This window comes from Cottoperca gobio, chromosome 11 (assembly GCF_900634415.1).
Source record: "Cottoperca gobio chromosome 11, fCotGob3.1, whole genome shotgun sequence".
Taxonomy (NCBI): domain Eukaryota; kingdom Metazoa; phylum Chordata; class Actinopteri; order Perciformes; family Bovichtidae; genus Cottoperca; species Cottoperca gobio.
In genome coordinates this window covers 1,749,387-1,762,807 of record NC_041365.1, presented here as the reverse complement: position 1 = coordinate 1,762,807, position 13,421 = coordinate 1,749,387, and the positions used below count along the sequence as shown (strand labels likewise).

The following is a 13,421-nucleotide window of genomic DNA, read 5'->3' as shown; positions in this document are numbered from 1 at the left end:
CCCGTAGAAGGGAAGTTTGGGGTTCCTGAGACGATGGATGGATGGATGGATGGATGGATGGATGGATGGATGGAGGGACACTTGAACGTATCAGCAAGGGGGGAAAAAAGTGTCTGAAGTTATATACATTGAATAGTAAAATGAATTGAAAACAGTTGAAGGGAGGAAATGAATCATTAGTGATGCAAAGTCTACCCAGATTATGAGTAAATTGGCGATATCACAGAAAAACCATCAGCATGGTTGAGTTAATACTTAATGAAATATTTTAATTATTCAACACTTTCCACCCTCCAAACAAAGTTTGTTATTTTTTTTGTGCACAAGCAGATTTCTTACTCGCCGTCAGCTGTCACTGCATTAACTAATAACACATAGGTGCCACAAACTATATTGTTTCATTGCAGGCTGTAAAAAAAAAAAGGGGGCATGTTGGAGTGTGGGCGGGTCCTACTAAAGGGCCATCAGGGGTCTTAAAGGGCAATTTGCCAGGTCATGCACATGTATGCACCATCACTTCAGTTTGTGGGACTGTTGGAAGTATCGGTGGCCGGTGACCCTTTTAGCTTTTTTTTGCATTTATGAAAGAAAGAGCTGCCGTATTTTCTCAAAGACGACATGAGCAGCGAAACTTGGGACAAAGGAAGACGATTTGTCAGGCTTGTGGTTTTGTGTTGAATTTGAGAAATTGGCTGCAATAGCAGGAAAGCTGTCATGTGTCATCTTGACCCTTATAGTCCCATAAAAGTGGAGTGGAGGAGGCTTTCTTTGTAAACACGCCAAGGGCTGGTGTGCCTTTTCTTTAAGTCGTAAATTTGATGTAGTTTGGCTCATTTCTTTCAAAGGTTATGCTTATTATGTGTCAGAGGTTGTTCCACACATGCACCAACACCAGCTGCGTATCTACGTATTAAACACATCCTACACTCAAATACTGTGCAGCTATGTGTTGTATCCCTCTAATTTGCTCGCAGTCATCCGTCCTTTCTCTCTCGTTCTCTCTCTCCGTGCATCTCTCTCTCTCTGTCTCTGTGTCTCTCTCTCTCTGTGTCTCTCTCTCTCTCTCTCCGTGCATCGCTCTCTCCTCCTCCTCCCACTGTCTCTCTATCTGTCTGGTGTAGCTATGACCTGTCTGGGCTTTGACGTATTTCTGTTTGCATTGTAACTCAGGCGATGCTGCCTCCCACATCCGAGTTGATGATGCATCTTTTTAAGTAATCTAAGCCTGTGTAGGAGCGAGACAAAAAAGAGGACTGATTAACTCTTATTTTTATTGTGTGTGTGTGTGTGTGTGTGTATGTGTGTCTGTGTGTAAATATGCAGTCTGCGGGTGTGGTGATGCGGTCACTGCTACTGTATAGCAGCGAGGGAGAAGAGGATGGCAGGATGGAGGAGGAGGAGGGGAGGGAGAACAACGACATGAATGATTTATTAGTCTGGCATTACTGGGCCATTCCCCACAGAGAGACAGAGAGAGGAGAGGAAGATGGAGGGATACATTGTTGAAGGATGGTGCCTTGAGGGGGGAAGGAGGGAAGGGTAAAAGAAAGAAGAGAAAATAGGCGAATAGGTATTCTGTGGTAAGTGAAATGGAGGGAAGGATTGTTGAATACGTGAAGGCCAGTGTCCAGAGGTCTTCATCTCTGAACTGAGCCTGCTTTTGTTTTTCATTAACCTTTTCAACATTTTCCATCGGACATCTTTTCTCTAAAGTTACAATTTCAATTTAAAAAAAAATGTCAAGGACGAGTATTTTCCCCAGATGATTTTCTTTTGATTGAGAAAACTGAAATAAGTAAGTTAATTATTATGGGATCACTGAAACCAAACCTGTTAAATGAAATGAAAATTGTAGCACATATTAGGCCTTTGGTGAATACTTTCATTATTGAATATTTATTCAATCCGCACTGATCCAGATTCTGATACTCGAGCTCTGAGTATCAGCCAAAAACCATTTACAGATCTGATACCAGATCTTTTCTTTCCCAAATTAAACATTTGTAAACCTCTCTTTGAGAAACTGATTAAAAAAATGAGTTCATACACAAATATTCTACTTGTGCAGATTTCAATCATAGCATAGCCTAAGGTTTTTTGAAATTGAGCATCAACCTCATAGCGCCGGGCGCACCAGCTTTATAAACGCTGTTAGGCGAGTTTAGTTGCCTTTTGGACACCGTTTCCTGCGGGGGTCCAGTCTTTGTGCTATGCTAAGCTAACTGTCTGCGTGAGGTAGCTTCATATTCTGCGTGCAGATACAGCGACTCATCATACTCAACTCTCGACGACAAAGTGAAGGAGCATATTTCCCAAAATATCTTTAAATAAATAGAATATAAAAACGGTGGTTCAGAGACATCTTGCTTTACTCGATCGGCTCAATTAGTTCAGTGTGTGCACGTGCATCCCTAAATAAATCGTACAAGCAAAATAAAGTCCATATCAGATAAAGCTAACGTTTCGGATCTTTCACTTGGTCTGTTGTGGTCATCTCTGTTCAGAAATAAACAGACATTGTTCTAACAGTTCTGATTTATCCTTCTTTATCTCATTTTGGCGCTCTTCTGAGAAATCTTATTTCATGTCTCAATGAGTGTTTGTTCTCTCTGTCTTTGTTCCTCACACCCCTCTCTGTCTCTCTTGCCCTCTTTCTTTCATTTGGGCATGCTCCCCCCTTATTTATGTGGCAGAGGAACAGCTGTCTCGTGCAGGGCGTAAGGTTGGCCAGGCAGGCCGGCTGCAGGCTCTGCAGAGCTCGAACACTGAGCTCATTGTGTGTCACACACACACACACACACACGCACATTCCTCCCTTACACGCACACAAGCCACATGATCACATCCATTCAAAAGTGAGACAGGAAGGAGAAGACTGCTGAGGCCACATTAGCCGGTTTCCTTTGAAGTACATTGGCGTGATTTACCCTTTTTTAATTTTTTTATAAATAAAATAGAAATTTGATAATGAAACATTAAGACCAGACATTTATGGAACGATGACTAGTTTAATCTCTTTGCGGTCAAAATATCTGTCCACCTCAGTCGTTCATGAAACCAAAGCACAACTCTCCACTCATCAAATTCCCCTTCTAGTTTTTTTCCTACATCTTCCCTCCAACTCGGGTAATACAAAAAAAGTTATTCACTTTTGCATCATTTGAAATGTTTACTTAAAACAATGCTTCAAACTTATTCAATCTCCTTTTTACCGTGACCTTTTGTTTCAGCTTCCTCCCGAGGACACGTGTAAACACGATAAACTATGTTGATTTTTGTCTTTTAAATCTTAATTTTCCCTCATTAGTTGCTCCTCTTGAAAGCATGTTTCTCATGTCTTCCACTCAATTGGCTCTTTGAATTTTTCTGATTTACACTTGGGTCTTCTTCTGCCTGCGTTTATTCTCGGGTGCCCATGTCCTCGTTAAGGCGAAATTTAAATCGCAATCTGTTTTTGCAAAAAACTCTCACACAATTCTCTCACGATCGCCCAACTATCATGGAACCTAAACTTTTAAGCCAAGATGGATGAGTGGACCGAAAAAAAGGAGCTTTTGTCTGAGGAAGTGCGCTAAACTGGGAGGTGTGAGGCTCAAAATGATTAGTGTTTCTTTCTGCTCACACACACACACACACACACTTGATGCCAACCTTTTATCTCTCTCTTTTTCTCACCATCATTGTGCCATCCTTCTGTTACCTGTCATTCTGTCGTACAATCTGCGTGAGTGTGTGTGTGTGTGTGAGTGTGAGTGTGAGTGTGAGAGAGAGAGAAAGAAAGAGAGAGTGATGTGATGGCAAAGGAGGGGTGGTGGTGGATAATGTGTGCAAATTGTTTAAGGAGCATCCTGTTCTCTGTAACTAGTACACAGCGCTCTTCTGTCTGTTCATCTCCTTTTCTCTCGTCCTCTCCAACACTCTTTTTATTCGCAAACCCATCCCCCCCCCCTTCTGAACATTCATTTGCTCTTCATCTGCCCAACCATCCATGCATCCATCGCTCCCTTGGCTGACAGTGGTGTCGTGCAGAGAAGCCGTGAATAATTTACGCAGCCGGGTTGTTCTGCCCTGCCCTGCCCTGCTCCCCACTTTTGGTTTGCTGCGGAACATTTGGCGCAGAAGTACACTCAACACACACACATGACACGCCGATCGACAACCTGCACAGCTGTATTGATCACCCATGCATGTTGGGTTAAACGGTCTGAAATGCTGATGCCTTGAAATATATAAGTTATATTTAGACTACTGGAAGATGTAATGTTCGGAGGTACTCGAGAGGAAGTGGGCACGCCTTGCAGCACAAAAGACACAAATACAATTGTATTGTCTGGTTCTTCTTGCCACTGTCTGCCTGGCCCAATTGAATAGACCAACAACGGGAACTGTTACGTTTTCTTAAACAAATACTTGAATTCTTTGCGATCTCCGCAGAACAATTTTCTCTTTTCTATCTGCGTCCGTGTAGTTTGCAGGCACAAATGACGGAGTATTCAGCTGTAGCTTTGCTAAAGTAGCTGCATCTTACTTCGCACAGATTCTGAAAAACGTAACTTTCCAGAACGCATCGCTCATCTTTAAAAAATTTATTTTCACAGAGAAAATGAACCCATAAGAGTGACTTCATTCATCCATTGCTTCAGTCCCAATAGCCGGCTGACTGCTTATGATTAAAGGCTGTTTTTCCTACTCTGAATTATTGAAGAATGGAGCGCTTCACCACATCGCCTTTTACTCAACTCTGAGCTGAATCCAACCAGAAGCTCTCGGCCTACTGGTAAAAATGGTTTGTGAAGTTTTTGACTCAATCTTATTCACCACTTTCTGAGCCACACACACTTTGAATCGTCGATGGTGGACTACACACAGATGTTGTGCGGAGGGACGGGGTCGTAGAGGTGTATCCGCATGATAACTGAGAGGAGATGTTGATATTTTGCAGCCTACAATCTGATTATTGGTGTTGTAAACTGCACAACCAACATAGAAAAACTTGGCCTAGAAATAATGCTGCTCCAATTACACTTGACTGCTCACTGCCGTGCATTTCCTCCAGTTTCTGTACGTTACCATGACCTTACCATGATTACATACTGCTGCCCGCTCCTTTTTCCTGTCATCTCTTGCGATATTTCAAACTGATCCGCCAACCAGACGGCATCAAAAAATGTCAAGTACACCCGTTTTTATTGAATAAGGTGTTAGCAGCTGGTCACTAACCTCTGTCAGCAGCTTCACAATAAAAGCCTTTTATAGTGGTTTACTGGTGGAGGAGAAGCAAACCGCAGCGACGCCTACGTTCTGCAGGAGCTACAAAACTACTGAAAACTGAAATTAGCGAGTCATCTTTATTTCCAGTCGCGTGTCGATCTCGTCATATTGTCAACAAGCTGTATGCCACACAGTGAGAGTCATAATCATACTTCCTGTTATCCAGGAAATACTAAACATCTCGGGACATGTATTGCACGGTAATTGGAAAGATGCACTCGAGACACGATGATATTCTGATCTTCCAAACCAAATGTGTAGATTTAACACATTTGACCACATTAAAGAACAAAGTGTATTTGTCTCCAGTCCACAAAAGAAATGCAGGAACGGACATTAGCCTCGGAGCGCACATCCAGTCGGGAAGTGCAACTCGGCGTTGGGTTTTCAGATTGATCGAGGATATGGAACAAAAGGAGAACGGGAGAGAAAGAAGCCCAGTTATCCCGAGATTCCTTTTAAAAGTCTCCGCTGTTGTGTGTGTGTGTGTGTGTGTGTGTGTTAGAGAATGAAAATCATGACTGACTACAGTATATGACACCCAGCTGTCAAATTCCACCAGGGAGGCCCCTCGCTAGGTGACGATGATAAAAATGGACAGAGGAGGTGTGTATGATCATTTGCAGGAATGGTCGAAGCCATGTCACATGGACGACATGGAGCGCTCCTCATTCTTTCCTCCATAACAACCTCCTCCCAGCTTCTGACATTGACAAATACACACACGCTCATACACGCCCTACCACTACAGGGATTTCAATCTCCTGCCCGGTTTGTTTTATGGACGCTATTATTTACCCGGCGTTGTCCAGCGATTCCTGCTTTCTAGGACATAGAACTTCCATTAAACTTCTCTTCTTAGAGTTCATCATTGAAGACTTTTTATTTAATTTCATCTATATGTGTGGTAATGATTTGTAATTCTACCTGCCCTATGAAGCATTTATTTGTGGTGCTTTTCTTCAGGTGTACAAAGGCCTCGACATCATCACCAATAAGGTGACGGCTGAGGAGCTCGTACAGTGCAGACATCACATGATCAGCTTTGTGGACCCGATTGTCACCGGCTACACGGTGGTGGACTTCAGGAACAAAGCCCTGCCTCTAATATCCTTTTCCTGGAAATGTGTGCAAGCAGAGAGGAGCAATTACTCTTCGTAACACCTCTCCGCATGCTGCCATCACCGCCTGTCACATCGTCCTTCCTAGATTATTATGCTAACTGCAGAGAAAGAATTCAAGTTGATTTGACGTTTACTAATTGGTGTGTGTGTGTGGAAGAAGATCTGCCATGTCCTCGTTTTGTCAGCATGTCACGCTGCAGATGCTGAACTGAAAATGAGAAGCGAGAGATCGCTAGAGACGATATTTTTAGAGGAGTCTGTGTGTCTACACACACACACACACACACACACAGGGCAGTCACACCCTCCCGCAGACATCGGCCATCACACAGATGTGGAGAGAGGAGGCGATAACTAGAGACAGTATTAATAGATCAGGAAGACACACACACACACACACACACACACACACTCACCAGTGCGGCGAGGGGCTGCGGTAGCTCCAAGAATAGGTTCAGTGCAGTGAGAGCTCACTGGTGGGAAGAGGGAGAAATGGAAAGAGATGAATACAGATTAGTAGGGATAGAAGCCATGTGGAGGATTTTAAACTGTAGAGCAGGAAAGGGAGACGATGGAGGGGGGAAAGAGGAAGGAGGGGGTGCGTGTGATAGTTGGAAAGGGCTGACGAGCTTCAGAGGTTCAAAGACGCAGGACCTAATGACGCATCATCAGCTATCAATCCTTCACTCGACATGCCATTCACATTAACTCCCTCTGTCTAACCCCCCCCTCCTCGGTTGCTCCTTTATTGCGCTCAATCTTCCAGCCCTCTTTCTGTTTTCCCTCCCTCAAATGTTCCTCGCCGCTTGTCAGCGATCATCCGCTCTCCCACTCGTGTGTGTGTGTGTGTGTGTGTGTGTGTGTGTGTGTGTGTGTGTGTGTGTGTGTGTGTGTGTGTGTGTGTGTGTGTGTGTGTGTGTGTGTGTGTGTGTGTGTGTGTGTGTGTGTGTGTGAGAGGGGGGAGGTGAGTGACGATGGCTGATGAGCCTTTATCTTGTTTGAGTGGTTATTTGATTATCCCCGAGAAGAGACGGTGGGCGAGGAAGGAGAGAGAGAAGGAAAGGTGCAAGATGAGAGCAGATGCGACAGAAAAGGAGAGGAAGGGAAATAAGGTGTGGCAGGCAGTGTGTGCGTCTGTGTGTGTGTTAGTTATTGAGTTTGTGATAAAAGGACAGTATTGACTCTGTTGCCGCAGTTTTGGATTATTTTCTTAATTAATTGGCAATTAATCAATAACTAATTTGATCTAAAGAATTTTAGGAAAATTGTAAAAAAGATTCTTCACTTCGCTTGTTCAAAACCAAAATATATTTACTATTATAAAACAGTGATTCCCAACATGAGGGTCAGGACCCCTCAAGTGGGTCACAGGACAAATCAAGAGGGGTCATGAGATGATTAATGGGGTAGGAGGGAACAAAAAACACAATCTCTTATTGTTACAGCCTAATATCATAAAGGAAAGTTTCTGACACCTAAAGCCACATTTAACTTAAAGTATATAATATTAATATATATAATATGTAACATTTCCGCAAAGAAAGTCTGAGTTGGGTACTATATGGTAATATACTTTTCATATATGTATATTTGTTTCCATTGGTTTTCTATAGACCTATAGTTTGTAGAACTCTTTTTAGATGCATGATTTTTTGCAATTATGTGAACACTTTATTTCGAACTGTCAAAATTAGCAACGTGTGAAACCACCCTGGAATTTATGTTCATACAATGTGCACAGTTTCCTCCTTGACACCTTCCGACATAGATGACATGCACAGCAGAAACATCCTGCCAGTTATTGTAGGAGGAACAAACTATTACATTGAGGCTCTGCTGTGGAGAGTCCTGCTGGGTAAAGAGGTGAGTGCAACTCTAATACACCTCCTTTCATCCTCTCATGCTTCTATGAAATTGCTTTTTATGTATTCATTTCTCATTTCTCTTCACCCACCTTTTTATTATGTAAAACCACATTAGGAACAGTCCATGCTGCTTTCAGTGCTTTGTGATATTGTAATAAAAAAAGGGTGACCTTGGTTTAATTTCTCAGTTGCAAAGCGATGACTTTCAAGGGCCGTCTTCATGCGTCTCTTCCACATTATGTCTGACCCAAAGCACGACTCGAACAGCATCTGAAAGCAGGAGTATTAAGAGGAGTATTTGAAGGCAACTTCAAAAACGCCAAATGAAATGTGTCTCGCCGCAGGAGAAGGAGCTATCGGACGGAGAAGATGGGTCTCTATACAGGAGGCAAGAGCTGCAGAAACTGGGAGGACCCGAGTTACACAAACGACTGGCGGAGGTTGACCCCAAAATGGCTGCCATGTTGCACCCCAATGACAAACGCAAGATAGCCAGGTGATACCGCTGGTAATGTCTTCAAACTAACGTACTGTATTTATTAAAACAACCAAAGAATGGAGGAGAAAGTTAAGCTACATGAACTAATCACACTTTTTAGCTAGCTAGTTATTAGTTTGCGTTAGACATGTTTTGTCTAGCTAAGTTATCACTCTTGCTAGCTAGTTAGCTAGCTACTAGCAAAAGAAACACAAACATCAGTGAAAAATAGGCCTGGGAATTTTTAATTCCTTTAAAATACATTGTGGTGCCTTATTAACAACCACTAGCCCTATAGCTAGCTGCTAGCTAAAGCTAACGCATTGCTAACTAGCACTTTGGGAAGTTGATGTTTTGCCCTTGCTTTTTTGCTAACTAAGTTTCTAAGTTAAAGGAATAGTTCGCTAAACTATTGTCAAAGCATTCCCTATGCGCAGAGCAAATTTCTTCACAGGTTATTCCAAAAATGCTTTGTTTAGCAATAGCTAAGTGAAAATCGTTGTGCTTGCATTAGCATTAGCATTAGCATTAGCATTAGCTCACCAATTGAGACACTTAGGTAATGCATTGGGATTTTAAGAAAGTTTTCCGGACGTTTTATAACCTTTCATGCTGTCTTTCGTTCGGCTTTCGTTGAAGTCTGTTTGATGGAGATGCTTGTCATTTTGATCCTATACTAGTACTATATACAGTTTTCTGTAACTCTTCCTTTGTCCAAGTTGTTCATTTGAAAAACTGTTAACATGCTAACACATTTTGTTATGCGAAGGCCTCTCGCTCGTCTCAGGCTGACAGTCACAGTATATGGCCTCCACCCAGTGTATGCTGACAGGACTAGTGTCTGCTTACAAACACACACACACACACACGGCTTGATGAGTCGCAGTCAGCGCACTTTGGTCTTCTGTGTGAGCAGATTAGGTTACCCTGTTCTTCTGGATGACAGCAGACGACAGGAATCATCTTTTCTTCGTCACAGTGCAGCGAGGCGTGGCTAAAGGCTCTGCTTTAGATTTGAATCTCGACATCTCGGGAAGTTAGTTTAGCCCGGGCTGAATGTTAACTGTTCACTGGTGACAAAACAAAATACAGTGTTGTGTCTTATTTCATCATGATTTATATTTCCCTTAATTTAATCTCTTTTTCTTCCCCCCGTCTTGTCTTTTGAATGTATTATATGCTGGTGTGTTAATCATTGGACTACACTTAAACTAGACTTGTAATTTGTGCCTCAGAAAGGGTGGGGGGGGGGGGGGGTTGGAGATTCTCATTTATCCTGGATTTAATGGATGAGTGGATGTTTAACTCATCAGTTTACCCACTAAGGCCTGACGTACAGGGACTGGGATGGAAACTCGTAGTTTACTGGAGATCATAGGAATGTTTGGTTGTGTGGAAAATCCGACTCAGTGATCTATTTAACCGCGACATCTCTGCTTGTGTGTTTGTTATTTACAGGAGTCTTCAAATCCATGAGGAGATGGGCGTCACCCAGAGCTGCTTGCTTGAGGAGCAAATGGGGCAGGAGGGAGGGGATGTGCTGGGGGGGCCGCTGAGATTCTCAGACCCCTGCATCTTCTGGCTGCATAGTGACATGGAAGGTGAGGAGGGAAGATTATCTGTTACTGCTATTTATCAAAACAACCGATATGGCAATGTTGCAATGGGAGCTTCAGCGTAGCATTAAATATAATTTTTTTTACGTGCGTCTTGTCTTATTTTTTGCTGGTGCGCTTGTTATATTGCTCCCTCTCTGTTCCCCTCCAGTTCTAAACAAGCGGTTGGATGCTCGTGTAGATGAGATGTTATCTGCTGGTCTTATAGAGGAGCTCAGAGACTTCCATGTTCGCTACAATCAGCAGAAAGTCCAGGATGACAGGTAGCAAATCTGCAGCAAAACACGTCCACCCCTCCCCCTGAAGGCACACAGTCAACCCCGATCCTGAATTATTCACTTTTAGTGCTGTCATTGTTTCATATTCTGTCTGGATGGTTGTTTTGTTTAAAGGGACTGTTCCCCCCGTTTGGGTGTAAGTTGCAAAGTATTACAATGTCAAATATAGTGGAACTAGAGCTTGTTGTGCTCAAAGCGTAAAAATCATGACCTGGTTAATCGTGAGAATCCACGCAGCAGTGGACCTCTTGGCTGAGCTGTCATGGTAGCAAACAATGATGCGGTTGGTGGGTGTAGTTTGGTAGTAAGTAAATATTTCCTACATGAAACTGCTCACAACAACTTGAGTAACCAGGTTAGGGTTTCTGGAAAGAGACGTTGCTGTCGAGTCGTAAATGTTTTAGGCGCTTTGAGCACCACAAGCCATGAAGCTCCATCTCTACGGCCGGTATCTCCAAACACTCGCACTAAAACAATCTAGATTGATGAATAGAAATAAAGGTAAGAGGAAATATGTATTTCCCTTTTTTAAGGCCAAACAACATTGTTGGACTTTAGGACCTTGTTTGTTTGTTCTTGCACTAAGATGAGTGTCTGCATATATTTAGCACAATCGATGACGCAGGATCAGAGATATCGTCTTTTTTTATTATTCCATGCATTCTTCTTCCTCGTGAAAACCTGCCGCCTACATGTATATTACCCACAATGCAACACGACCGCCAACAGATGAGTCAGAGATTCGGCAATTTAACAGACTTTGCACAGCGACACAAAACGTACACGTGTGAAACCGACTTCAATGTGTAAAATCTGCGCAGTCCTCCTTTAACACTCGTTGGGGAATGTTGCGTTATCCTCGCTATACAAAAGCCAAAACTTGCTTGCGACACATGGCTTGTGTTTCGAGCAAAAATCTATTTTGCCTTTTTTGCTTTTGCAAAATCCACCTAAAAGATGAGATGATAGTGCGATTTGTAATCTGTTAAATGGGCCAAAAGACGTTTGTCATACTTGGCTTTGGCGCTGTCGTCATTGCTGTATTACGAGGATCCAGTGTCTGACCAACAAGTCCAAGCTCACATTCTCCTCTTCCTATCTGAATGTATGATCCAGACATTCAGTCTGGATCCAGACGTGACTCCTCTCTTCTGTGTAACCAGGGCGATGGGAGTGAAGTGAACTCGGTCAGGCAGCTATCCAGTTATTTATTTCTCCTTCTCAGTCTGACAGATCGCTCTGTTCTGCACGCTGTCGCTTCCCAAAGGCCTGCAGACCAATTTAGATGCAGCCCACACTGTTGAGCGTGTAGTGCAGACGGGACTGATATTTCTTCAGGGTGTCCAGTGATTTATTAATAATTGCAGAGATATGCCCCCTCAATAGGACATTAGCAGTAACAGGGGAGTCTGGTGATCGGCGCTTATTACCTCAGGGCCTCACACTGAATGGACATCCTGGTGGCTCTGGAACAAATGACTCACAGTGCTGTTCGGTCTGTTAAAGACGCTATTTGAAGATCATTTTAATATGATCATGATTGATATTTTGTTTTTCACACAGTTACCACGTTGTCCCTGCCATTTCCTTCAGTAACCTCATGACCAGTAGCACACTGGAGCGACGTCACTCTTTCAGCGGTTTTACAATTTACAAAACAAGTTTCATGTAAGAATCCAGATTATTATCTTTTCATTCCTAAAAGAAGATGAATGATAATTCTGAAAGGTTTGTTTGGAAATCAAACAGTTTCTGAGTAATAAAAGCAACAGCTAGCCTAAGTTATTCTTTTGTATAGCGTGAACTTAATTAGTCTTGAAGTCAGCCATCATTTGCAACGCTGCCTTATTGGCCTCCCTATGTGCTGAGTCAAAATTAGATTTTGAGATACGGAAGCATTCGCACCCCTGAAGACCAACCAGTCCTCTGTATGTGACTTTAAATATGTATGAAGATGCATGTAGGCTTCAGTGATGGCTGAGACATACAGTGCTGAACAGCAGATATTGATGGCTGCGGGGAGTTGATGAGGAGTTGATGCATTGGTGGAACGATGCCCAGGAAGCTGCCAATTCCCTTCTTTCGTCGCTCCTTTGTAGAATCCCCCCCCATCCCACCTCCTGCACCAGCAGCTTCCTCCTCCTCCTCCTCTCTCCATCTCTGCTACTATTGCCCTCTCAGCAATCTGATCACCCGAGCACTTTACTCCCCCACCCCCTCTGTCTGTCTGTCTCTCCTTTACCCTTATGTCTCCATCTCCGGCTGGCTGCTGCGGCCAGACATCAAGGTCAAATCTCTCCCTCCCTTCCTCTTGTCTTCTCTCCCTCCATTGACTCTACATTTCCGATGCTATTCTCCAATTTCTGTCTCTGCCCGTCTAGCCAGATTTATTTTTGTTATTTCCTCCTCTTGTTTCGGTTACAAGTGTAAGTTACAGACCAAAAATAGCAATTATATTTTATCGTGTTTTGTTTTACAGGGTGTTTTTAAAAAGCAGATTTAAGTGCTCTACAAAGGGAAATAGACAAACGGAAAGAACGGGGAGTTAAAGGTTAAAACTTAAAACTAAAAATTAGATAAAGTCTGTAAATCAGTCGACTTCCAGTTTACATGTCCAGTGTGATGACCACATATTGCATATATATCTGATACATCTGGTCTTAAAAGCACTAACAAACCAGACGGATTATAAAGATATATACATTTTAAACTCTGCTATTTTCTCTATTATCAGTCGTATGGCAACATGGCAGAATGTTCCCTAAAATTGCAGTTAAATTGTACTTTAA

General features: G+C 42.8%; 1 protein-coding gene across 2 annotated transcripts in view; it reads left to right on the top strand.

Annotated features, from left to right (window-relative positions):
• Positions 1-13,421, top strand: part of trit1 (tRNA isopentenyltransferase 1) — a 33,120-nt gene that overhangs the window by 4,342 nt on the left and 15,357 nt on the right. For both annotated transcript variants that reach the window (XM_029443508.1, XM_029443507.1), the window contains 5 exons: positions 6,238-6,378; positions 8,160-8,258; positions 8,605-8,756; positions 10,197-10,339; positions 10,506-10,617. In XM_029443508.1, the coding sequence (XP_029299368.1) occupies positions 6,307-6,378; positions 8,160-8,258; positions 8,605-8,756; positions 10,197-10,339; positions 10,506-10,617 (578 nt within the window). In that variant the 5' untranslated portion in view covers positions 6,238-6,306. The remainder of the gene's footprint in view (positions 1-6,237; positions 6,379-8,159; positions 8,259-8,604; positions 8,757-10,196; positions 10,340-10,505; positions 10,618-13,421) is intronic.